Source organism: Geotrypetes seraphini, chromosome 19 (assembly GCF_902459505.1).
Source record: "Geotrypetes seraphini chromosome 19, aGeoSer1.1, whole genome shotgun sequence".
Taxonomy (NCBI): domain Eukaryota; kingdom Metazoa; phylum Chordata; class Amphibia; order Gymnophiona; family Dermophiidae; genus Geotrypetes; species Geotrypetes seraphini.
The window spans coordinates 3,177,341-3,204,846 of NC_047102.1; the positions used below are offsets into that span (position 1 = coordinate 3,177,341).

Consider the following 27,506-nt stretch of genomic DNA (forward strand, 5'->3'; position numbering starts at 1 on the left):
TCTGTGAAGAAACAACATGCTTGTGGATAAATTAAAGATTTTTGTATCCTTGGCATAAAATATTGTCTGGATAGATGCTTAGAAAAATACAGAATGGGAGAAACTTAAGAGGCTAAAATCTGTTCTGGTATTCTTAAACAATCCTAAGGAGGGATCTTAGATAATCTGCTAAAATGAGATGAAATGAAACCGGCATAATGGCTATGATTTCAGCTCCTGGAGGGCAATGAACAAGGTGATGCGTAATAATGCCATCCAAATTCTAACATGCTCATTGATTTTCAAGGTAATAGAAAACCAAAAGCCAAACCAGGTGCTCCATTTGTTAAATTCCCATCTCTTCTTGCAAAGTATATTCATAAAGATGGTTGCTTGTGATTTTCCAGTAGTTTTACTCAGACAAATGCCTCGATATATATTAAAAAAAAAAATCCCCCAAATGGGGTCACATGCTAAAACACCATCTATTTAAAGCACAAGCCTTAGAGACTTCGCCTCACATAAATGTGTTTGATCCAAAACCTATTTCGTAGAATTCAAGGTGGATGATAGAACAAACCTCTATTATATGGATCCAGGGGACAGCTGATGAGCTGTCCAAAGGCTCACATTGTGCCAATTATCACAAGTATTATACCAGTCTAGGGTAGCCAAAAGCTTTTAACATAAGCAATTACAGGCACCCCACGACTGGCACCAGCAGCATCAATGAGAGAGGATCACAGCTTACCACAGTAATTTAGGGCAAAAATGCTGTACCAAATTGCATTGCAACTAATATATTTGAGTAAAAAACAAAATCTCTTTTGTTATGATAACTTATACTAGAAACGTTATTATTCACTCATTTCTGTTAATGAATTATATGATATGTTGTATTTTAATGACAGTTTTCATCATAGTGAAAACAGTATTTACTCAAAACTCGTTCCCTTGCATCAAAAGGTATGCTTGATAGAAACCATTTTTTAAATTGTTTTGAGGATCCAGAACATACAGTGGGACATTTCTGCAGTTGAAAGTATTTTAAGATCTTCTTATAGCTAAGATAAAAGCATATCTCCATTACCAAGAAATCAAACTCTGCCAGTTCTGCTTTTACCTGACAAATGGGGAGATGTGGAAAATTAAACCTGTGTCCGTGCTTTATGTGAGATAAGCCCGCCTGAACTTGGAGCTAGATGCTCACAGGACATCTGCCAAACGGATGTGTAGGGGCAATAAATGTTTGGTTTATTTGGCTTTTCTTCTTTGATTTTCAATTAAGAACATACGCATTACCATACTGGGATAGGCCAGAGGTCCATCAAGTCCAGTATCATGCTTCCAACAGTAACAGGTCCAAGTACCTGGCAAGATCCCAAAAGAATAAGACAGATTTTGTGCAGCTTACTCTGGAAATAAGTATTGGATTTTTCCAAGCCCATCTTAATAGTGGCTTATGGACTTTTCTTTTAGCAAATGGTCCAAACCTTTCTTAAACCCTGCTAAACTAGTAGCTTTATGTGTGTGCTACAAGTTCTTTATGCATTCAATTTGTACACACATTTCGGGAGAGTGCGGCACAGTGGTTAAAACTACAGCCTCAGCACCCTGAGGTTCTGGGTTCAAACCCACACTGCTCCTTGTCACTCTGGGCAAGTCACTTAATCCCCCCATTGCCCACCAGGACAGATAGAGAAAAATGCTTGAACACCTGAATAAATTCATGTAAACCATTCCTAGCTCCCCTGGGAGAACAGGATAGAAAATAAATAACATTAATTCATAGCTTAATTTGCATACTACTGCGTTTTGCATAGGAAAACCTAAGGCACAAAACCAAACCAAAAGTGTGACGGTGAATACACATCCTGACAAGAAATGTTTGCTACTCACCAGACAAAGTGTGCATAGGCCAGAGGAGGTAAAGTGAGGCCCACAACTCTATAAGATTCATTATTTTGCTTTTCTCTCTTAATATGCCTTTCATGTTTCTACCACCAGGTGAGGGATCCAGAGGGAAACAGCTACCAGTTTTCACAGGCATCCTTCACTCCCCCAAAGAGCAATGATTAGAGGCCACAAAGGGCTGGAATGGTGCAGGCAGGGCGAAGGTGAGTCTCAGATACAGAAGATGTTGGGGTCCTTTTTACTAAGGTGCGCTAATCTTTAGCGCACTCTAAATCAGTTAGCACGCCTTAGTAAAAGGACCCCGTTGTGATGTGCAGGAGTGAGGCTATGCACCGCTTCAGGGCACCTGGGCGGACACAAGCTCAGGCCAGGGATTCTCCTGCATTCCAGCTCTCAGGGGAGCAACTCTGGTTTCAAAAAAACTAAGATGTGCAAATGAACCTACTTCACAGTCCAAATGTACACAAGTATTCTCTAAGTTTAATCTTAAAAATGAGGCTTGCTTGGGACGTTGAGATACCTGCTTGGAAGATGCTGTGACTACCAGTGGTGTCCCTGGCTGGGCGGGAACCCGGGGCGGAGCGTCTCCTCCTCTGGCCAAAGCACCCCCCTTTGTGCAGCTGTCAGTTTTGCCAGTCCCCCACCCTGGATCAGGAAGCTGATGTCAGAGAGAGCAAGGTGGGGGGGCCAGTGTAGCTGATGGCCACACATGGACCACAGATCCCTGACTACTCCAGCACACCTGAGCGTCCTGCACCCGGGGGTGGACTGCTCCCGCCCTTGGTACGCCACTGGTGAATGCCCACCTTCCCTCTAATTCTAGAACTGGTGCACATGGTTGTGTGCAATTGTACATATAATTATAGAACAGTGCCACTTACAAACATAATTTAAATACTTAATTGTCGATATTTATCAATGTTTGTCTTAACTAGCACTAATGTATGGTTTCATGTAGAAATGAGTTATGACCATATTTATAATGTTTGCATATTAATTTCCCAGTACAAAACTGCACAGGGGATGATCATTTCAGCAGAGCATGATGAGCAGACTGAAAATCCACCTTTTTGATGTAGCCTTCCATCCATAACCCTACTCCCCTCTGCCCTTCAACCCAGCCAGCAGATTAACCGTTCCCCTTAACTGTATCCATGGCATCCTGTTTGTCTGTCTTGACTGTTTAGATTGTAAGCTCTTTGGAGCAGGGGCTGTCTTCTTTGTGACTTTATATGGCACTACATACGTCTGTTAGCGCTATAGAACTAATTCATAGTAGTAGTGTGAAGAGTTTCAGTCTTTGGGAAGCAGAGCCGAGATTGTGATGTCATAATGCCTCATTCCACCAATAAGAGCCTACCTCCTCAGTGATGTCACGATGGCTCGATTGTCCTGTACTCCCCTCTGCCCTCCAACCCAGCCAGAGGATTAACCCTTCCCCTTAACTGTATCCATGACATCCTGTTTGTCTGTTTAAATTGTAAGCTTTTTCGAGCAGAGACTATCTCCTTCATGACTTTGTACAGTGCTGTGTACATATGGTGGCACTCTAGAAACCATTAATAGTAGCAGTAGTAGTAGTAATTTATAGCATACTATCAGTGTTTAGATGCACATAGACATGGCGTAATGGTCGATCTAAATGCCGGCAGTTAAATGCTTACTTACATCTAATAATTTATAATGGCAATTACCGTATCCACTTAATCATAACATCCTGTCCAAGAGACACCAGAGGGGATAAGTGAGAGTTCTGTCACAACAAGAAGGCTGTGATCATGACAAGATATTGTGAAAGACTGACGAGGGCATGAGGGCATAATGGTCTAGAGCAGTGTTTTTCAACCTTTTTACACCTATGGACCGGCAGAAATAAAATAATTATTCTGTGGACCAGCATCAGTCCGTGGACCAGCGGTTGAAGAACACTGGGCTAAGTCGTGGGCCAGACCCCGCCCATCTCTACCCAATCTCCACCCCAGACCCCGCCCCCATAATAGTACTAATTGCACCTTGCACGTCCCGTGCCTCATCTGGAAGCCTTCCCTCTGACGTTGCTTCCGGTTCAGGCGCAGGACACGCTTAGGAGCCACTGCCCGTGGCTTTGTGCACTGAATCAGTTAGGAAGAGGGAGCTGGCTCGAAGATAACGCCGCATTGATCGCACCGTGGACTAGCGGTTGAATAACACTGTTTTGGGCCTGATGCACGTGCTGGCCCTGTGGACCGGCAGGAAATTTCCGTGGACCGGCACTGGTCCATGGACCGATGGTTGAAGAACACTGGTCCAGAGTTCTGGTCCCCCTCCCCCCACCCTTATAGTAAGTGTTCACCCATCGATAGTATTGCTCTGAAAATAAGTGCTACCCCCTATACTTCACACGCAGGCTTTCCCCGGAGTTACGCTGCATATGTCGCATAACTCATCGCAACCAAACAGTCCTCTGAAGAAGCTTCATGACCCATTCCAGGAGTTGGCTTGCGCCAACTCAAAGTCTATTTTAAGCCGTCATTTTTTTTTTCACTGAGATAAATTACTGACTCTTTGCAAAGGCAATTTAAAGCTGCTGTGGTGGAACAGTGGTTTAGAAAGCACGTGACCGCGTTTCTGCTGTTAAATTAGTGGCTATCGGTTCTCGTCCTTTCATGGACCTGTTATTTGTATGTGTTCAAAGCGTTTTCTCAGTTACATCATTCTGCTTTCTGATGCATGTAGACGCTTCCCTCATAGTAGGAGATGGTTTAAAAGGACATTGTGGCTCGGGGCTTCCTGGCATTGCCCCAAACAAGCATTGTGGAGAGCTGTAGGGTAACAAAGCAAGTGCTCTGTATGGTAAAAGAGCCCGGTGCTAGGGAAAGCTTTTTAGTATAATGAATGGATAGAGCGAGCAAGCACTAATCGCTGAATGACAATACAGGAATAGGAAGTGGGTTTGGCAGCATTATCTATCCAGAAATAGCAGAGGAGCTAAATAATTAACTCTTTCTGAACTATACTGTAATGATGGAAGGATGAACCATGCGCTTGTGCTGCCTCATGAGGCTCGAGTTGAAAGCCGGAACCTCCCACTGACTCGTTAACCATTTATAGTCCCAAGCTTCATGCGCCGCCTCTTCTCCGGAAGCTCTCCCAGATCAGGCATCGAAACTCATTTATATATTTCTTATTTTTTCTTCCATGGAAAGAAGCATGTTGGAATACAATTCAGATGAAAGTCACTACAGGAAGGCAGATTACGTCGATGGCTTCAGTTTCAAGAATACTCATCAGTCGAGGTTACAGACAACAATGCATGCGGTGCATCAACAGAGAGAAAAGAGAAAATGACAGCTTCCACGGGGGACAAAAAAAATAGCTCTGTTCTTGATGACTTCTGCAGAGCGTGTTCAAAGGCAAGCAGCAAAGTCTTACTGATCAAGGTGAAACTGCTGAATAAGAGCAGCCCGGAGTTCTTGAACTACAAACCACCCTTTCTCTAACACATTAATCCTTTACTTCAAGACTTCCTTCCTTTTAAGGCAAATGACCGGCATAGGGACACAGTTGAGAGAAGCATGCCTTTCCATACAGTACAGTAGAGCTTTTGGAAGATAGGCACTCTCTCTCCCTGTGCGTTCAAAAAGCATAGCCAGAAAAGACTCAAAAAGATTCAGAACACAGCATTGTAAAACACTGTCCGATGAGTACAAATGTGCAATTAAAATTGTGTAGTCAAGAAACTTGAACTGTATATATTACATTACATTACATTAGAGATTTCTATTCCGCCATTACCTTACGGTTCAAGACGGGTTACAAAAGAGATTTAAAAAAACGGAGGGTTACAATGGAAGAACATTTGCCCTTTGGCGGGAAGAGGGAGGGGGGAAGTACGGTAAGTTTGAAGATAAGGCTGTTTCAGGAATTTCTTGAAGATTGTAGTTTTTATTTCTTTTCTGTACGTCTTGTAGTCTGGCGTCATTATCAGTAGACTGGAGATTTGGTTATCTAGTTTAGCTGCTTGAGTGGCCAGGAGGCCATCGTATAATTTTTTCTGTTTTACTTCTTTGATCGAGGGGTGTGTGAATGGGGTGTGTGTTTTTCTATGTCTGATTGAGGTGGAAACATTGAATGGAAACATTGGAAGATGACATTGAGGAATAAATGACCTCTGTTCCCATTTGTTATAAGAAACGTGTTAGCTGGTAAAACATCATGAAAATACAAAGCAACCTGTATTTGTAAAAATAACAAAGTGGAAAACCTTTTGTCAGCTGATGTGTTGGGTAAAGCAGTTTTGCCAGCTCGATAAACAGAAGTGCCTCTTTGTTTCAACCAGTTCTAGAAACAAACTCATTTAAGATCATATTCACCTATATAATGTTCCAAATTCAAAAAAACTGCTGAACCGCTCAAACTTATTTGTCAATTCCTGGTCAATGTCAACCAGAAAACTAGAATCGCTTCAACTACTCCTTCTATCTCCCAAAGGGGTTAAATACAAATGCATATTTGACTCGCTCTTCACTTACCTTGGCGCCAAGATCTGGAACAACCTCTCAACTGGCATTAGGATGGAAACATACTATGACAGAATCCGAAAATACAAATGTTAAAACTCTTCTTTGAAAGCTTTCACACCGTAGACAATTAACTTGAAATGCTTGATGTCACTAAATCCCATGCTCATCTCAAATGTTATACCAGTGCAGTCATAGAACCTCCACTCTCCTGCCCCCATTACTCCATTCATAACTCAGCCCTCCTCAAATTGCTTTAATGTATTATATACATTGTGCAATTCCTTACATTCTAAGTCACCTTGAACCTGTTTAAGCATAGCATGACTCAAAAATACTAGATTAGATTAGAATACCTAGTATAATAGACCAGCCTTCTTCTGAGATGACTTGAAACTTCCTTGCAAATCATCTTTCTAACTTCTCCATGACACCACACTGTTACTATTTCTCATTTTCAAAACTTGGACCATGTCCAGCAAGTTCATTATGGGTTAGATTCAATAAAAGACGCCCAAATTTGGGTGCCAGGAATAGCATGTAACGTCAATTCCTGCAACTAAGATTTGGCTCCAGGAGTTATGCCTGCTGAGTTCAGGTGTAAATCCTGGTGTGCAAGATGGACATGTAGCCTTCCCCCTCTATTCTGTAACTTCTGGGAATGCTGAGGACCCATTCACACCCCTCCCATAGCCATGCACCCTTTGGAGTTGCGTGTGTAAGAACTTAGGTGTGGTTATATAGAATCACATATAGACAGTTGGCCGTGCAACTCCAAATTAATGCAAACTAATGCCAGCAATTGTTAGCAGCCAATGACTGAGTATTAATGGCTCATTAACTAATTTAGTTCTGCACGCAAGTCAGGATCACCCAAATTTGGGTGACCTTTATTGAATCCCTGAGTATAGCACAGGTGTATCTTTCAGCTAAATATTACATTTCACTGTTTGAAGAACTCCTGCAGGTCCAAGCATCCATCCTTCTGTGTCACAACAAAGGGTCATATCAATAAAGCTTGTTTTACAAGAATAAAGACTTTGAGACAGAGACGCTTCCCATAAATCTAGTTCTACCAGGGTGGGTCACGGAAAAGTAGCCCGCCTCTAATACCGGTGCCAGAAAGATGTGTTCTCCCTGGAACAGCGAATAGCGATTGTGGAAGGTGCATAGATGTGAACGGGGACCATTTTCACCATCTCTTGTAACTTGTGGAGAAGTGAATAAAAACAATCCACTTGCTCGTTCATCTTGTCATAGTATTGCCAGAGGTGGGCTACTCTACTTTTTGTGTTTCTGTTTATGGTTTTTGTGGAGATTTTAGATTTCTCTAGTATGAAAGGAAACACATACCTCACATTGACACAACAATTTATTCTGCCCTACACTCCTGTGCCATCACAATAAATTACACTAAGTGGATGGTATTGTGCGTATAGGGGGCCTTCAGGTAACATTAAATTGCATTAAAGTGAGGCAACTGGAGATCTGCTATGATATTGCATCACTTCTGGAATCCCGGCGAACTGTAAAGAAAGACTGGCATGATATACAACAAAATTAGAACATTAAGTCCAAGGACTAATTCATCTCTACTATGCCTAATTCTTATCTGCCGGAATACATGATATTAGTACTGAGATTGACATTTCTGATCTTGTACATCTCACACGAGAGCTCCAGAGAGTCAACAACAGAAACCACCTGTCATTGGTTGTTCGATAATAGTTTTACAATGACTATATACTCAGAATCTATAGGTAGGGTGCAACCTCACTCTTCATACTGGAAAGCAAGAAGATCGAGACTTTGCTCTTTTCCAGTCAAGATTAAAGCCTGTCTTGTGATCTTGTACTGGTGTTGCCCATTGCTCTATTCTTCTCACATTGTATCTGTTTTCTGGGGGGGGGGGGGGAAAGTGGTAGATTCATCATCAAAGACCCAAAACATGAGATGCTTCGGCTGTTTCCTCTCAGAGTAGCTCAGAACCACCTAGGTTTTCCCTGACCTCCGATTGAGATTTGCATTCCATTATAGAAACCGACCTGAACAGGGTGATTGAAAGGCTTGCTCATGAAGACCAAAGCCTAAGATAACTGGGAATCATTAATTTTAAGCAGTCAAAAACGTTTACACTTGGCTGATACTCAAACTTTCTTTTTTTTCAATAGTCTATCCAGTCTCTAAAGCTTGACACACTCACTCAAAAGTGACTGATGGGAGCTCCATCGATACTACTAACGACTTACTGTCAACACTACTGTGGAATATTGAAAATAAGCCATAAGCAGTGGCTGAGCAAAGAATTGCAGACGCTAGGACCTGATTTATTTTCTCTACCACTTGTTAACATATCTCCTAGTTTCATCAATGTAGTCGATGCATGCAGTGGATAAGATGCAAATCTAAACTAAACTAAAACTTAAGTTTATAGACCGGGTCATCTCCATGGAAAATGGAGCTCGACTCAGTTAACAATCACGAACTAATAATAACAACAATAATGTTAAAGATTAAATAAACCAAGAAGAAGAAAATAAACCAAAGAATATTGAAAGTTAAGAGGAGCAAGATGTCAGATATTCAGAAAATAATAATGTTTTCAATATTCTACGGAATATTTGCAAAGAATACAAGTCTCTCATTACAAGGGTCATATCAATAACCAAGTCAAATTCCTGTGCTAAGTTATTGCGGTATAGCTTAAAATTATTAATATCAGTGGAAATATGTTCCATCAGCAGGATCATCCATACTCGTGCTACTTCCTTGCCTTGGTTGCCTTTTCATGTAATTGTCAATGGCGTCTAGCCAACTTTTTACTGAATAACAGGGTGGATAATGACTCAGCAACTGCCATTAAAACATAAGAACATAAGCATTGCCTCTACCGGGTCAGACCAGGGGTCCATCGTGCCCGGCAGTCCGCTCCCGCGGACTGTGCGCAGTAACCATGATAGTCTAAAACAGTGGTCTCAAACTTGTGGCCCACCAGGTACTATTTTGAGGCCCTCGGAATGTTTATCATAATCACAAAAGTAAAATAAAACAGTTTCTTGATCATATGTCTCTTTAGCTATAAGTGACAATATTATTATTAAGGCTTAGCCAAAAGGAAAGATTTTTAAACTATAAAGAGTTTTACCTCATGCAAAGTTGTCATTTAAGACATTAACTATTTTTTTCTGAGGCCCTCCGAGTACCTACAAATTCAAAATGTGGCCCCGCAAAGGGTTTGAGTTTGAAACCATTGGTGCAAAAGTATCCTCAGGAAAAAAAATTAAATAATGATATGACTTAAGGTGCCCCTTAAAGCTTTACGCTCAAATTTGCCAGAATGATTCATGGGCGTGATAAAGTTGTGGGACCAGCTGAACACACGGAAAGCTTAGCCAAAAAAAAAAAAAAAAAAAGACAAACATAAGGTCATTCCTTTTTATTGGATTAAATTAATATGATGGTGATTAGCAACAAAAAGGAGTCAATCTTTCCTCAGTAAGATTAAAAGCTTTCTGACAGAGGAGGAGTAAACAGAAGGGCATACTTTTTTTTTTTAATTATTATTGATATGAAAACAGAGGTATCAAGGACAAAACGGTCTTTTGCCTGAGACTTCAGGGGAAGAAACTGGTACAGGCAACATTAATGGCCATCTGCAAATGACTGGGGGGGGGGAGTGTCAGGAAGACTGCTTTGCCATGTCACTGCTAGACAAGCTTCCAACATTGTGAGTCTAAAGTTGCAGAATAGAGCCAGGATGGGGGGAATCAGCCAGCGGCACTCTTCAGTCTGTGGTATCGCCTGTGTGCCAACACACAACTTCCACAGCAGACAATATTTCTCGTGCTGCATTTCAGCAACTTGGACAAAATTTGCTGTCCAGCAATGTTAAGGTCTGTTGCAAACAATAGCAGCTCAGGAGTCCCTAAACGTTGCTTTTGCACATGCAGATCCGGGAGCTGAAAACCTATAATTATAAGTCATGAGGACAAATCTTTCCACATAAATATGTAGTAGATAACGGTGCATTTGTTAAATGTGCTAAACAGAACAGCCTCAGAAACCAGGAGCGTTTATCAAACACACAGCTGCTACTCTCGATCTGGAAATTGTTTTTGCCCACATGCAATAGCTTTAATCCAGCCTAAAGCCAGCAATTTTGATGGCAAAGGGGGAAAAACAGGAGAAAGACTCTGCAAAAAAAAAGAGCGATCGGTTCACGCCTCTCTCAAGTTCCCAGCACAAAAGAAAACTCGACCGGCATCTGGAAGCCACAAAGCATCGACCAGCCAAACTGCGGGGCAAATGCAAAAGCCCCTTACCTGCTGCTGAGAATCAGCGCCGGGAAGAGAGGCAGCAAGAAGTAGGCAGGGACGAACGGCATGCTGCAAGCTCCCCAGTCCTCGAGCAGGAATGAAAGGAGCTCCGGAGGCTTCGAGCTTCTGGAGTGATGTCAGACGGAGGGGCTGGTGCTGAGGCTGCCGCCAGCCTCTTGATTATTCAGCGCAGCCATTCCACTGATGTCCTTGGGGATTTGTTATTACCAGCAGTTTAAATGCGAACCTGGAGAGGGAGGGCACGCCACTTCAACTTTAAGGTTCGACGGGAGTTTGCTTGTAATGGGGATTATTTATTGCGCTTCAGCCCGCAGGGGAATAAAAAAAAAAAAAGTGACAAATTGCAAGTAATTAAGGCGTCCTTTCTGAAGACGAAGCGGTTGGTGCGGGATTCGGAGCAGAGAAATTCAATCGTGTTGATGAGCTGAAGAGGGTTTCTTGACACTCATTTTCCTGATTATTCTCATTAAAGCTAATAATGAAGGCTATCATATGGCGTCGTGATTAGTTCACCAGTCCTGCTAGAGCAAAATTGATTTTCATGGAAGGTTGTTGCATATAACTTGCTGTGCAGAAGTGATTTGCTCCTGTAGGAGTTTTAATTTGTGACTGCTGTGTCTTTCTCGTTGTAATATATAAATTAAACCAGGGGTGTCAAAGTCCCTCCTCGAGGACCGCAATCCAGTAGGGTTTTCAGGATTTCCCCAATGAATATGCTTTGAAAGCAGTGCATGCAAATAGATCTCATGCATATTCATTGGAGAAATCCTGAAAACCCGACTGGATTGCAGCCCTCGAGGAGGGACTTTGACACCCCTGAATTAAATCTAAGTGAAGAAAGAGCCTAAGGGAAAAAACATGCAGGGCTACACACTTCTGAGGGCTGGATGGAATCGGCTGCCCGGTTTAACTCTCCAGTTTTGAAATTGTAAAGCCTGTACTGCGCAGAAATTATGGGCTAATTGAATTCACTTTACAGGCTAATAATCTGCATATTGAAATGCAGAATACTAGGAAAAACTGATTTACTCTAGTTTAGACAGAAATATTACCTCCAGATTTAATTTCCAATTCTCTTTCATGGGAGGCCAATTCAATCATCAATGACTTGAGATCTAAATGTCAGGGATTCCTACAGGCAGGATTTCCAATCAGAGGCCCCACAGACCCAGCACTCCCTGACCCAAGATTTTCAAGTATTGGGTCTTGATATAATGACCTTTGCCCTGGGATGGCCTGAGTCCCCTAAACATCTCCCCTCCCCCAGTTTCTCAACTTCACCCACCAACTCAGTTAATCCCTACCTACACACCCCTACCATCTCACCAACCTAACTCCTTATTATTTAACTCTCGAGACTACGACGGGAACTCCCATAGCCATTTCCTAATGGCAATCTGCACGGGGCAGGAGCATAGGAAGATCGCTCCTGCCCCGAAAGCCCTCTAGACCACCAGGTAAGGCCGGGAAGGCGGCAGGGAGGTGGTGGTGGGTCAGAGCCGGATATTCGCGGTTTTTCACCATTCGCGGTCCGGCTCCGCGAATAACGAGGGAGAAGTGTATATAGCAATTTAATTACAGGTTAAGAATGGAGAAAAGAGGGTAGAAGGAAGGTGGAATTTAAGGGGGCGAAGGGATAGATTGTAGTTGTAATTTTAGTTGAAGAGGAGGATTTTTACCGCTTTCTAGAAGGTCATCAATGAGTTCTGTAATCTGATTTGTGGGGTGAGTTGGTTCCAGAGTTGGGGGGATGAAATGGCTGTAGGAGCCTTTGCAGGCGGTTTCTGGCAGGAGATATCAAGCCAGTGGGACCTTTAATTCTATGCCACCACCAAGAAAAAGGGGTAATATTTTAAAATAATTTTTTGCATGATGCCTGAACTGGGTACCAGTGAAGTGCTTGATTGCAATATAAGGGGCTGCTGGAAAGTTATCAGCCCCTCCGAGAAGAGAATGATGTGGAGTCATGAAACTTACAAGTTATTCCACACTTTTCTTGACACTTTTCTTTTCATTGAAGCAAATGCATCTAGTAAATGGGTACAATTATATGGAAACCAAGCCATTGTGACATCACTGATGAGGTTGGCTCTTAGGCATTGGTGGAATGAGCCATTGTGACATCACCGATGAGGTTGGCTCTAAGGCAGTGTTTTTCAACCTTTTTATATCTATGGACCGGCAAAAATAAAAGAATTATTCTGTGGACCGGCATCGGTCCATGGATCGGCGGTTGAAGAACAGTGGGCTAAGTCGTGGGCCAGACCCCGCCCATCTACCCAATGTCCACACCAGACCCCGCCCCCATAATAGTACTAATTGAACCTTGCACGTCCCGTGCCTCATCTGGAAGCCTTCCCTCTGACGTTGCAACGTCAGAGAGAAGGCTTCCGGTTCAGGCGCAGGATATCCGTAGGAGCCACTGCCCGTGGCTTTGTGAACTGAATCAGTTAGGAAGAGGGAGCTGGCTCGAAGATAACGCCGCATCGATCGCACCGTGGACCGGCGGTTGAAGAACACTGTTTTGGGCATGATGCATGTGCTGGCCTTGTGGACCGGCAGGAAATTTCTGTGGACCGGCACTGGTCCATGGACCGGTGGTTGAAGAACACTGCTCTAAGGCATTGGTGGAATGAGGCATTATGACATCACAATGCGAGGGGCCATGTAATAGCTTGTAAATTTCATGGCTCCACATCATTCTCCTCTTGGTTAGGCTAAGAATTTTTCAGTGGCCCGTCATAACCCAACAACAAAAACCCTCCTTCTGGAGCTCATTTGCATTCTAACAGTTTAATTTTGCAAAACCAGCTAGTAACTCATGAACAATTCTGTTGATTAGTACTTGAAACCTTTTTGTCCTATAAATTCGATAAAGTGCAACCTCGTTTTAGAAGGATGGAAGGTTTGAAAATGGAGGAACGCTAGTCATTTGCATGCTTAAGTTTCCAGCGAGTAAATGGGCATTTTGAGTAGACTCACCCCTTTATACCTTCAGCATGTCAGAGGTGTCTGCACTTACTGTACATGTAGTGTGAAGGAAAAAAAAAATAAGCTTATTGGGAAGCAGTGGTGCTGAAGCCTCTAAACTGTCGTAAATTTTGCACAATTGATCTGTGCAATGGAACGAGGCTCCTGTATTATGCTCACTTGTTTCTCAATAGTCCATTTTGTTTCATGGTTCAGTGTCTGATTACAGCAGATGCTTTTCATAAACAGAATGCTCATTACTATGTTCCTAACAGGCCTCATATTAAAGTCATTACTTCCTATATTGGGCTTTCAAGAGCGAGGGTTAACCATTTCCTGTTTATGCACAGCTGGGTTAAGTCGTTTTTCCTTAACACTTCCTCCTCCCTCCCCTCACCCTTCCACACAGAAAGGAAAAGAGAATCCCTTTCTGCCACTTTAGTTAATATAACACTGTCCTTCAAGGGAAACCGTGTCCCAGTATTCAGTCCCTCAAGAGGGCACTAGAGGCAATGTGCATAATTGAAATGTCAGCTTGACTAGAATATACTGAAGTATAATTCTGCAAAAAAGCAGGGAATGTGAAGCAGCAGAGTGTGCATTCACCCGCAGATGCCCCTTGGGGGGCAGGACTGAACCCCTGTGCAAGAGAAACCATATGGCTGGAACCCAAAGAGTTTGCAATCATGGATGCAGCTGAGTAAGGGGTTTGTGCAGGGAAAGAATGGTAGCATGGAATCTTACTACTCTATGGGATTCAAGAATCTTACTGCTGTGAGAAATCTTGCTCCTCTTTAGAATTCAGGAATCTTGTTACTTTTTGGAATTCTGTATGGAATCCTGTTGCTCTGGGACTCAGGAACCTTGTTACCTTTTGAGGTTTTGTATGGAATCTTGATATTTTTGGGGATTCTGGAATCTTACTGCTCTTTGGGATTCAGGAACCTTGTTACCTTTTGGGATTCTATGTGGAATCTTGATATTTTTGGAGATTCTGGAATCTTGCTGCTCTTTGGGATTCAGGAACCTTGTTACTTTGGGGGATGCTGTACGGAATCTTCATACTTGGTGGGGTTCTGGAATCTTACTACTCTTTGAGATGTCATCAGCTACGTGTGACCTGGGTTGGCCACTGTTAGAACAGGATACTAGGCTAGATGGCCATTCTTAGGAAAATTTCACAATTTTTACCATTTTCTTCCATTTCTGCCATTTTCCGTCTGTCGCAGTCAGTGTGTGACTGCATCCTTTGTGCACATAGCAGTTATTAACTGTAAGAGGAATCAAATGCAAAATGTATCTGTTCTTGTCTATCGTATCCATATCACATGCATTAATCATCCATTCACTGCAGACCAGGGCCACTGTCTCCTGTTTGGCCACTGGCAAGATACACTGCCAGTGGCCCCAAGCAGTTGCCACACGAACTCTAGCATTTGCTGTCATCACCATAAGTTTGTTAAAACTCCCAAGTTGGTCTTTCTTGCTGTTGATCCCACGAGCTTAGAGGCAGGAAGAGTTCCGTGATTTTGTGCTTGATTTGAGTGAGAAATGATGTAAAATAATGTTTTTGTTTCCCAGGTTGGTTTTAGATACTACAACTAATACTTATCACTTCTATAGCGATGAAAGGCATATGCAGCGCTGTACATTTTGACATTTATAAAGAGTCCCTGCTCGGAAGAGCTTACAATCTAACTTGTACAGACAGACATGGCATATAGAGTTGGGGATGCAGAACCCAAGGTGAGAGGAGTTAGAAGTTGAAAGCAAAGAGGTGGGCTTTTAACTGGGCCTTGAACACTGCAGAGACGGAGCCCGCCGTAGGGATTCGGGCAGCTTGTTACAAGCATACGGCGCAGCAAGGCAGAAGGGACGGAGTCTGGAGTTGGCAGAAGAAGAGAAGGGCACAGATAGCTCAGCGGAGCTCACGGGGGGGGGGGGGGGGGGGAGGATCACCAGGGGAGATAAGTGAAGAGACACAGTGAGGGCCAGCTGAGTGAGGTCAATAACAGGAGTCTGAATTGTATTCGGAAATGGATGGGAAGCCAATGAAGTGAGTTTAGGAGAGGAGTAACGTGAATAGTACTTGATTAGTGCGTGATTATTACTGGAATATAAGTCGTGCAGCTGAATTCTGCATGTATTGGAGGGGATCAAGATGGCTAAGTGGAAGGCCTGAGAGTAGAGAGTGAGGTGATGAGGGGTGGATAAGGGATTTGGTAGTGTGCTCAGAGAGGAATGGCCAGATTTTGGTAATATTATAGAGGAGGAAACGGCAGGTTTTAGCGATATGTTGTATCTGGCCAATAAAGGAGAGAGAGGAGTCAAAGATGACCCCGAGATTATGAGCAGACAAAACAGGCAGGATGAGAGTGAATGAGGGAAGCGGAGACAGAGACCGAGGGATGTGAAGAGGTGGGTTTAGTAAATGAAACATCTCCTAATCTGAACTTAATATTCTACTGATTAATTCACCTTTCTCTACTTCTGGAAAATTGTATTTTTGGCAGTATAAATACACCTCAGAGAACATTAGTTACAGACAGTGTGTTGGAAGCATCTTTGAACAATGTAGCAGCATCCGAAACAATAGAGGGAACATTAATTTACAGAAAACAAATAGGGTCTTAGAAATCCACCAGTGTGTGGAAACACAGGACAATCTGACTGAAACAGGAATCATAATCCTTCCGCTGATTATTGAGCTATAATGCATCTCATTTATTTGAAAAGCACGGTGATTTTTTAATTAAAAAATGATGACTATTGCTAAAAGCACAAAAGATCACCCTACACACAACTAACTGCAAGGAAAGACTCCTTAAAGGATTGCACCAGCGATTATTCACTTCATGAAATATATAAAAAGCCTAAGTGAAGACCCAGCATTTAGGGATCCAAAGTGCATTAAACCCAGAGGAAGATGCCAATTTGAGCGTCTGAGTCAGCATGGCGGCTTACAGGCAGAGAACGAAAAGGGATCCAGCCTTTTGTACATCAGGCATTAAAAGCATGCCTTTGTATCCTCTAATGCGTCTGTCCTAAAGCCACCATTTTAATGCAAAGCTTAACTACATCTCTGGAAGTTTCATTTTCAAAGGCAGTGTCCATGCAGATGTGCTAATTAAGGCCAGTTCTCTTTGCAAGAGAATGAGCTCATTTAGTTTAGCAAATTGTTGCTTTGTGTTAGTCGTTTGCATTACGCTTTTATATGGAAAAGATAAAATTCTGTAATTGGGAACCAGTGGTTAGGCATCACACGGGCGCTTGAATGGCACCAGAGTCACCACTTATGTGTGTGCTTGCCCTTAATAGTGTCTGGCTCAGTGTCTAGAGTAACAGCCTCAGCGCCCTGAGGTCGTGGGTTTAAATCTCATGCAGCTCCTCACAGGTACATTATGGGTGGGTTATGAGCCCACCAGGGCAGACAGGGAAAAATGTTTGAGTACCTGAACGTAAAGCACATGGAGGGGCATAATCAAAACATTTGTCTAAGTTCAATTTGGACGTATGGCCCTAGATGCCCAAAGTCGGCAGTGGGAAAATGCACATTTTCTAAAAATACGTCTAATATATATATATATATATTGAAAATCGTCTAGCTGGATGTCCAGGCCATTGGGTCACCCAGACCGCCAGGACGTCAATCTTTATACCACATTTTCGACCAAAATTTTGTCCAAGTCCTGGACGCCCAGAACAAGACCCTTTGGACGTGGAAAGGTCCAATCTTGTAATGGACTGGCCACTCAGACATGGCAACAGAGCAGTAGGGCACCTTACAGGGCACTGCTGTGAACTTCACATAAACATCTCATCAGAACTCCCTTATGGTGAGCCCCCCCCCCCCCCACCCCAAACATACTATCCCACCTGCCTACAACCTCAATAGCCCTTAGGCTGCAGGTGGCACCTATATGACAGCAGAGTAGGGTTTTGGGGGGCTCTCATTTTCCACCATAAATGTAGTGGTTAGAGTGGCTTAGGGGCCTGGGTCCTTCTATCTATGGTTCACCAGCACCCCCCCCCCCCCCCAAAGTCAGGCTACTTAAAACACCTGTGTGCAGCTCTGCTAGGCTTTTCTATACCAGGTGCTGATATTCTGGAGACAGGTATATATTTTTTTATTCTGATTTTGTGGGGGTCAGTGAACACTGGGGGAGTGTGTGGGGGTCTTTACTTTGTCTCTGCAGTAGTTATCTGGTCACTTTGGCTACCTTTTTGACACGTTTTCACATCTCTCTCACAATGTCTAAGTTTCGTCCAGGATTTCGAGTAAAACATTTGATTATCCCTGACACGATCCCTCAGCCCATGGACTCTGTGAGTGGGACCAGGGTTACGTGTTTCTATTGGAAGCTTAAGAAGAAAAATGCATCAATGCCTGGCAAATAAGGGAATGAGTGTTTCCTGCTGGATATTCCTTGTGCTGAACAAGGAACCTTTGAGATGATAACATAGTCTCTTCTCACTAGAGAATGACACGGTGACAAAATTCATCACCGTCCCCGTCCCTGTGGATAACCGCGGGAAATTATCCCATGTAATTTTCTAGTGTCTGTTTCAACCTTAGTCCTTCTACACCAGCATTCTTCAAAGCAAAGCTTGAGGGTCAGTGGTTGTGGCCATTCATACTCTGATTCTTATGGGAGCCAAGGATAATGAAGCCATTGTGACATCACTGATGTGATTGGCTCTTAGGCACTGGTGGAATGAGGCATTATGACATCACAATATCTGCTCTGGATACCAGAGACTGTCATTCCGTAGTGTCTGTTTCAACCTCAGTCCTTCTACACCAGCATTCTTCAAAGCAAAGCTTGTGGGTCAGTGGTTGTGCCCAATTATACTCTGATTCTTCCCTCTCTCCTTAAAGAATGACATGAAGATGGTTTCCCGCGCTTATCTGCGGGGACGGGGACGGTAATGAATTTTGTCACCGTGTCATTCTCTACTTCTCACCCTATTATTCAGAGAAAAGTTCTCTGATGCAGTGAAAAGGTTCATGAAGTAAAAGGAGTGAGGGAAAAGATTTTAACCATCCCGTCAACTCCCCCCCCCCACCTCCACACACACACATATGCATTGTTAAGGTGCTGCGGAAATATTCCCGCATCAGCTCTGGCATTCAGGAGAGTCCTTAGAATTTTACAACTTTGTGGACTCAGCTTGGCCCAGAGATGCTGCCATTAGGAAAGCTTAAATAGCAAATTAAAAGTGAATTGATGAAGTCGTAAAAATGCATGTTCAGAGCTAGGTGTAAGGGCATCTTGGATAATTGCAGTAAATCTATCAGTTATTATGCAAACTAAGAGAACTACAATTAAGGCAAAAGATAGCGTAGTCAGAATCTGGGTGGTCAGACGTAGTTACTTAATCAATGGCTATTTTTCATGCCTCACTATTCTGTTAAGTGTAGGAATTGTGCAAAAACATCAGACTTCTGCTATACGCTCTTGTCAGTTGTTCACGCCTCATTCTTTAGCTGGTCACCTAAATGAAAGAGCCATTTGTAGACCTAAATTTATAGAATGCTATGATTTATAGGGCCCCGATTTGCTCGTGAGGGAGGGAGTGGCATAGAGGGGCATTTTCAAAATGACGTCCAAATATAAGTTGGGATGTTTTGTAGAACACATGCAAAAATCCAGTGGCGAACATGGCAATTTTTGAAAGAGAAAAACATCCCTTTTTGTTTGAAAAATGGCCATTTCTCGGATGTGCTCATCCTCACTTGAAATAAAAAAAAAAAAAAAAAAAACCCACAACCACTTCCAAAAGAAAAACACACATAACAAGCCATTGGGAGATGAGGAGCAGTGGCATAGTAAGGAGGGGCGCGGTCAGCCCCAGGCACCATGTTGGCGGGGGCACTGGCATCCTTCCTCCTACGCCCCTTGCCACACGCTCGCCCCATTTCCTTCCCTTCCCACTTTTTTGCTTGGGGAGAGCAAAAGCGCCGCTCAGACCCCACCCAAGCTCCTCCCCTGACCCCCATCCCCATAATAAATGATAGTATTAATTGTAATACCATTTTTTCCATTCATTTTTCATATGTCCACACACTATAATCTTAACAACACATAGGGCTCCTTTTACGAAGCTGCGTTAGGGCATTAACGCGTGGAATAGCGCGCGCTACATTGCCACGTGTGCTAGACGCTAACGCCAGCATTGATCTGGCGTTAGTTCATGCCGTGTAGTGCGCTAAAAACGCTAGCGCACCTTAGTAAAAGGAGTCCATAATGATTAACCACAAAATTATTGCCTATCGCTTTATATTTGTATATGTTCAAAATTTTCAATAAAGATGATTGAAAAAAAAAAAAAAAAAGTACACAAAGCGCAGTGTATGCTTCTCAACATTCATTCCTACCAGAACACCTGGCCTCGGTCACACATGCAGAACACAGATAATAACCCCTATGCAAACACAGGACCACCAATATAAACAAATGAAACCCTAAGATGCCAGACTCCATGAGAAAGAGAAAGAAATTAATTTCTCCCTGAACAGTGCAAAATATAGACAGCAGATATAAATTTTCAAAACTGACACACTTCAGTCAGTAAATTGAAACTAAATTCATCTTCCCTACCTTTGTTGTCTGGTGATCTAATCATCTTTTCCCAGTCTCTGGTTGCCCTTCCTTCTGTCCTTCTTATCCATTTGCGGGGCAGGCCAACGGCAGAAAGCTCGTCTCGTGGACGCTACGCTGCGCCACGGCTGCCGGAACATTTGAAATAACAGCAACCCAGGTGGGAGCAGGTGTGGGGGATTCCGGAGCTAAAGAGGTCCCACAAGGAGGGGGGGGGGAGGAAGGAAGGAAGGAAGAAAGAAAGGACATACCCTGCACACTGAAGATTTAAAATTATAACTGCCAGAAGAGGAGGTAAGTTGGGGGAGCCGGACCATCACCAATTTTGGGGGAGGCCGCGGCTCCTGTGCCCCTCCCCTCCCATTCCGACGCCTGTCAGAAGCCTGACAAGATAGGACTCCTCCAACATACTGTGTAAATAAGTTCCCAAGCTTCCATGCACAATTATCCTTTTAAATTATAACTCTGTTACTACCACTAATTTATTTTTATAGTTTAACGGCTGCAGGAAGAATTTTGCGGCTTCTTTCCTCACTAAAATGAATTTGATTACAACTTAGAAGCTTGTAATGTTTACCTTCCGATCAGAGCACTGTCTTCCAAGGAGCAACATCATTTGTTGCATTTATCCCATAGTTAACATTTGCTCTTTTTTTTTTCAGATTCTTCCTTTTTTTTGTTTTTGTTTGATTGTATAAAGGGCCTAGAAGCTTCTATTTGTAGCACAGAGTCACCTGGCTAAAGTCAGAATCTTGCACACACCCACCCTCTCAGTACAACCCCCCCCCCACCAAAAAAAAAATGAATACTACTTTTTCCTTCCTTCCTTCCATTTAGCCCTAAGGCCATCACATTTTAATGTAAATGAACCAAATACCCGGGCGCTTTCTCGCTGGTGTTACTTCTGCCTCCTCCCTCCAGATCTTCTGCTCTGTTACAGAGGCCAAAAAAATCATCTATTCATTCCTTCAGTGAATCAACACTTCTCAGGCCACAGTTCTTTCCTGAAGCTGTTCCAAGCAAAATTTGAAACCAGTCAATAGATGTTGCTTTGAGCAATTGATGTGGAGTTAGAAAAGCTTCCTTAACAGTACTCCCGGCTCATCCACCCCCAGGGAGCAGAAGCCAAGTCAAGGAACTGACTGGATCTCTTGCATGGCAATGGGAAATGCTGCTACAGCCGAATTATAGGGCTGGCCCCGAGGCTTGCTTTAATCTATAAATAATGTGCTTCTACATCTCTCTCCACTATATGTCTGTTTCCATCCATCCATTCTGTATTTGGCACATTTTTTAATCATTTGTGATTTTTTTTTTTAATCATTTATATTTATTTAACAAGGCTAGAATTGTCATCATTCAATAAGAACTAGTATGCAAGGTTTGGACAGATGAATAGAGACCTGGGGAAACCAAGCAGCAATACTGGCTTTGTTCACATATGCAAAAATTACATAGTCACAGCTGGAATTTGTATATGTATTGTACGCTTGTTATAATAATGCTGATATCTCTTGCTTAAAATAATTCAGGATAGCACATAGGAAATGATCAAATATTCATTTTAGACTTAGAAATAAGTCACTTCTTTATATAATGGCATTGAATTTTAAGCTGCTGAAATGCATGAGCTTATTTGCCAAACCAATCAGCATAATCTTGGTTCCCTTTTTGAAAACAAAAGGGTCATTACTGACTAACCACTTATGTGGTCAGTATCAGATGCTACCTCTATAAGTGGGTTTTTTAATAATTTCCCACTCACACAGGCCAACTAGACCAATATAAGTTGCTAAAGAGTCAAAATTGATCTATCCAAAATGAGACTTGATAAGGGGGGTCTAACTATCAAGCAGCGGTAGAGAGTTTTACCATGGGTCACTCGAAAATGCTCCTATGAACTGATCTTGGTTTACAAGTAGTGATCAGATCGGGATGGTGCAGATAGAAAACGGAAAGGGGCTCTTTTCTTGAAACAGCCTCCAGGCGAAACATGTCGAAATGACAGGCCCCTTCCCGATAGGAACGAACAAACAAATAACAAATAAAAGATAAGTTTTAGCTTTTTATTACAGCTATATAATGAAATTGATATAAAAAAAGAGCACTGAGCACTTTTGAAGAGTTGATTAAGTAAACTTCACGGGCCTAATAAGGAGGTCAATGCCATACTAATATTTTTAGCTTGGCACTTCTGAAGGTCTTAGAAAAATAAACAAAAAAAGAAAGAATGTAAATATGATACTGGTTTTTATTTGAAGAGATGAGTTAATTTCAGTATCTTACTATTGACTGCATAGGAAATGAAAGAGCATATGAGCATTTATCTCACCGACCCACGGTAGTTTCAAGTTCATTAAAAAAATTTTATACCGCCTAATCAGGCTTCTAGGCGGTGCACATCGATAAAAAATTAATTATTTAAGGCATGTTAAAAAATAAAATAAAAAGAAGAGCGACCATGATAGTAAAGGGGACGGAACTCCTCTCGTAAGAGGAAAGACTAAAAAGGTTGGGGCTCTTCAGCTTGGAAAAAAGACGGCTGAGGGGAGATAGGATTGAAGTCTACAAAATCCTGAGTGGAGTAGAACGGGTACAAGTGGATCCATTTTTCACTCCGTCAAAAATTACAAAGATTAGGTGATACTTGACGAAGTTACAGGGAAATACTTTTAAAACCAATAGGAGGAAATATTTATTCACTCAGAGAATAGTTAAGCTCTGGAACGCATTGCCAGTGGATGTGGTAAGAGTGGTTTTAAGAAAGGTTTGGACAAGTTCCTGGAGGAAAAGTCCATAGTCTGAATTGAGAAAGACATGGGGGAAGCCTCTACTGGCCCTGGATCGGTAGCATGGAATGTTGCTACTCTTTGGGTTTTGGCCAGCTACTAGTGACCTGGATTGGCCACCGTGAGAAGGGGCTACTGGGCTTGATGGACCATTGGTGTGACCCAGTAAGGCTATTCTTATGTTCTTATGAATTAGTAAATATAAACATCACGGGGAAAATTAGTACGACAAACAAGTGGTAAAACTCTCTACCGCTGCTTGTTAAAAGCCTATATAAATACCGCCCTTCCCCCCCCTTTTACAAAACTGTAGTGCAGTTTTTAGCGCTGGCTGTAACGACAACAGCTACGACGCTCGCAGGAATTCTATGAGTGTTGAAGCTGTTACTACCGCGGCCGGCGCTAAAAACCGCGCTACAGTTTTGCAAAAAGGGTAGGTGGGTAAAATAGGCACGTACTGGAAATATCTATATCTACCTGTTGCAAAACGACAGTGCGTACTTGTGAGACCTCAAGGCATCTGAGAGCGAGCAGAAATAATATGACGATATATTAATATAAACCAGAAATTATAGACCGACTGAAATGTCAACTCATGATTTTTTTATTGATTACCAGCGCATAAGACGCAACCCATATTTTAAGCGTATTTTGAGGGGGGAAAAATGCATCCTATACGCCGGCAAATACGGTAAATGCCCTTACTCTTCTGATACTTTATTTGCCCCTGATGGGCTACTTTCCACATTGCACACATTAAAATAACATGCAATACAGGGTAAAGCATACACCACAAGCTCAAGGTTGACATCAGAGAGGGAAGACTGGTTGACGTAAGGTCATCAATTGCCCGTAGTATTATCAGAGCTACTTTACTTAGGACATCATTGACAATAAATCACCAAAACAAAAAAGAAACATTACCCTTTATTACATTTCAGCTAGGAGAAACCAGTCTCAGTTAAATTAAGAGATAACTCTGAGTCTTCAGCCCGCAAGATCAAGAAAAGTCCATCACCCTGAGACCAGGAAGGTGACACTGCAACAGCAACTAGAGAGAGGTTTTATTTTGGAACTTGTAAGACTAAGGCAACTAGCTTTAAAAGAGACCCTAGAGCCAACATATTCTAATGGCTGCTCGCGTTGGCTTTTGCGGACTCTCTGACGTCACTTCCTAGGCGTGGGTCTCAGAAGTGACGTCAGAGAGAGCGCCGAAGCTGACATGAGCAGCAAGCTCGGGGCTGCTTGCGCCAAAGTTTTAAAAGCTTTAGGGGGAAGGGGAGCAGAGAGCAGGAGGGGACAACTGCCTCCCCGCCCTCGTACCCCCTCTTACTATGCCACTGAAGTAACCCATCAAGAATACATTAAGGGGGAAATTCATCAAGGGGCATTAACAGATTTAGCACAAGCTAAATGCTAAAACACCTATTATGTTCCTATGGGTGTCTTAGTATTTAGCACATTCTAAATCGGTTAGCATCCCTTGATGAATTCCCCCTAAATCGACATAATAGCAATGACATTTCCATGTTGATTCCCCCCCCAAAAAAAAAAAAAAAAAACCTGACAGGAGAAAAACTTCAAACTTTTACTTTTTAAAAATAAATACACCTTCCTAAGCAACGGTACGCGGGTTCACTCTCTGAGATTGGTTTCCTGGTTCCTTTGCAAGGATCAGTGGTGTGTGGTCAGGGCCTTCAGGGAATTCACCCTAGCCCCTAAAGGCCCTGAGGGCACTGCTATGAATTTGATTGGTTGAGCAGGCAACAGGCAGAAGCTGCTCAGCCAATCAAATTCAGATCAGTACTGTTAGGGCCTTCAGGGGGTTCGGAGAATCCCCAGATCAAGAAACCTTCTGTTTTGATGCAGTTTGACTGGTTGAGCAGGCTGCCTATGCAACAAATGAAATTGTACCAAGCAAAAAGTAAACAAACAACCAAAAAAATCAGGGCTACAGAGCCGTAGATTCACTGAATCCAATGAAAGTCCTCACCACACGCCACTGGCCAGGAGAAGTAGAGAGATGGGTGCCACACACAGGTGTGAGTAAAGATGGATTTCCACACAGCAGGATTAGCTGCTAATCCTCAGCAAATCTCTGAAGACATGGCAAATCCGTGAGATAAGGATCGTTTAGACACGGTCTCTCATTTCTATTCACTGATGTCAAGAACAACAAAACAACAAAAACGCTGGAAAATTCTCAAAAGGTGCTATGTGAAAGGTTTCCTACCGATGAGGAAATGCTTAGGATATGAAAAAAAAATGAATTTAGAAGCCTTAGAAATAGGAGCAGATTTGTAAAAGGGGAAAGGGATTGTGACTTATATACCACCTTTTTGTAATTAAGCAACCATATACTTCAAGCATTTTCCCTCTCTTTCCAGGGGCACAGGGAGCAGGGCAGGGCTTGAACCCACAGCGAAAACATTTCAAAGGGGGTGTGTTATGTACTGTGGTCAAAGTGTATATACATTGCACATTTTTACATGCCTACAGATACCCTTTAGCCCAAACTACTTGCACCTCCTGAGTCATGCATAACTACTGGCTAACTTCTCTTTTGGAGGAATAATGGTTAACAAGGTGAAGGCCAAAGCATTTTCTTTTGTTTTTCAGGTATCTTCTATGGCATTTTCCTTTTCTTTTTTTCATTTCAGGAATAATAGCTTCTATAGTGCCCACTGTTATACATTAATGCTCCCTATTGCTCAAACAGTGCACTCTAGTACACAAAAGTGCATATTCACAACAGAGAAGAAAGAAAACTCAAACCGGAATGGCTTTCTTAATGTCATTTCGGATTTTGAAAAATCAGTAAATTGGAGCAGCCTAAGAATTAGTGCAGTAACCTAAGACCCAGGGGACTCGGGTTCAATTCCTCCTACGGCTCATTTTGACTTAACCCTTCATTGCCCCAGGTACAAGATAAGTACCTGTACTGTATATATTGTACTGTAAAACACTTTAATTGCCACTGCAGAAAGGTGGTATGTCAAGCCCCACCCCCTTTCCCATGTTGCTTGAAATGAAATCACCTCCCTAATTGGTTATTACCATCCAATCATTGCTCGTTAGCCAATTAAGAGGCATGTGCATCTGGTGCCATAAATAGAATCCAGAGGATATTGATCTTTGTCTAAAATTCATTTACTGTAGATCAGTGGTTCTCAACCCTGTCCTGGGGGACCCCCCAGCCAGTCGGGTTTTCAAGATATCCCTAATGAATATGCATGAGAGAGATTTGCATACCTGTCACTTCCATTATATGCAAATCTCTCTCATGCATATTCATTAGGGGTATCTTGAAAAAGAAGAGTGACATCACTGGGGGAGGGTAAATTGGTTAGTAGCACTACATATATAAATAAGACATGATTTTCAGCTTGTATTCACACGTGGCAGATTCTTTAAACCTGAAGCTGTCCTCTAGGACTCTAAGCTACTCCTAGGCCTTCCGTTTAGCCATCTCGCACCCCTCCAGTCTTTCCAGAATTGGCTGCACGACTCATATTCCAGGAGAGCTGCTTTACTCACGTTACCCCTCTCCTAAAGTCACTTAATTGGCTTCCCATTCATTTCCAAATACAATTCAAATTCCTCTTAATGACCTACAAATGCACTCACTCAGCTGCTCCTCACTATCTCTCTTCACTTATCTCCCCCTATGATCCACCCCTCCTCCCCCGGGTGAGCTCCACTCAGCTAGTAAGTCCCTCCTATCCGTGCCCTTTTCTTCAGCTGCCAACTCCAGACTCCTTCCCTTCTGCCTTGCTGCGCCGAATGCTTGGAACAAGCTGCCCAAATCTCTAAGGCGGGCTCCGTCTCTGGCAGTGTTCAAGGCCCAGTTAAAAGCCCACCTCTTCGAGAGTGCTTTCGACTCCTAACTCGTCTCACCTTGGGTTCTGCATCAGTAACCCTATATGTCATGTCTGTCTGTCCAAGTTCTGAACAGGGACCATCTATAAATGTGAAAGCGTACAGCTCTGTGTACGCCTTTCAACGCTATATAAGTGCTAAGTAGTAGCAGGGGAGGAGGTTTTGAATGCCAGTGAGCTAAAGCATGATTATTGTCGTTAATTGGAACCAGTTGGAGATGTTCCTGCACAGGACATCTGGATATGTGTTATTCTATAACGCTTGACGCCCAAAAGGGAGTGCAGCCCCAGGAGAAGCAAAGGCATGTCAGGTGTGTGTTGTTACTGAATAATGGCTCAGCCTGCCCATCTCGGGCACCAGCATTTCCTCCAGGTTTCAGCAGGCCTAAGTCTGCAGTCAAACGTTAGGGCACGGGAACCAGCACTCGGGGCCAGACTCGACAAAAGCCGACAAAAGTTGGACGACAGTAGCTGCCCTACCGCCGCCTAACTTAGTTGGTTTAATTCGGTTTAAATGGTGCGATAATTGGTCACGCCA

The 27,506-nt window shown here is 42.8% G+C and overlaps 1 protein-coding gene across 4 annotated transcripts in view; it reads right to left on the reverse strand.

Annotated features, from left to right (window-relative positions):
- LUZP2 (leucine zipper protein 2) overlaps positions 1 to 10,889 on the reverse strand; it is a 153,420-nt gene extending 142,531 nt beyond the window's left edge. The window contains exons 1-2 of one of the 4 annotated variants that reach the window (XM_033928686.1): positions 10,715 to 10,826; positions 6,405 to 6,457 (exon numbers count right to left, since the gene is read on the reverse strand). In XM_033928686.1, the coding sequence (XP_033784577.1) occupies positions 6,405 to 6,442 (38 nt within the window). In that variant the 5' untranslated portion in view covers positions 6,443 to 6,457; positions 10,715 to 10,826. Of the gene's footprint in view, positions 1 to 6,404; positions 6,458 to 10,714 lie in introns of all 4 variants that reach the window. The other 3 variants (XM_033928688.1, XM_033928685.1, XM_033928687.1) reach the window with 3 other exon arrangements.
- Between the last annotated feature and the right edge of the window lie 16,617 nt (positions 10,890 to 27,506).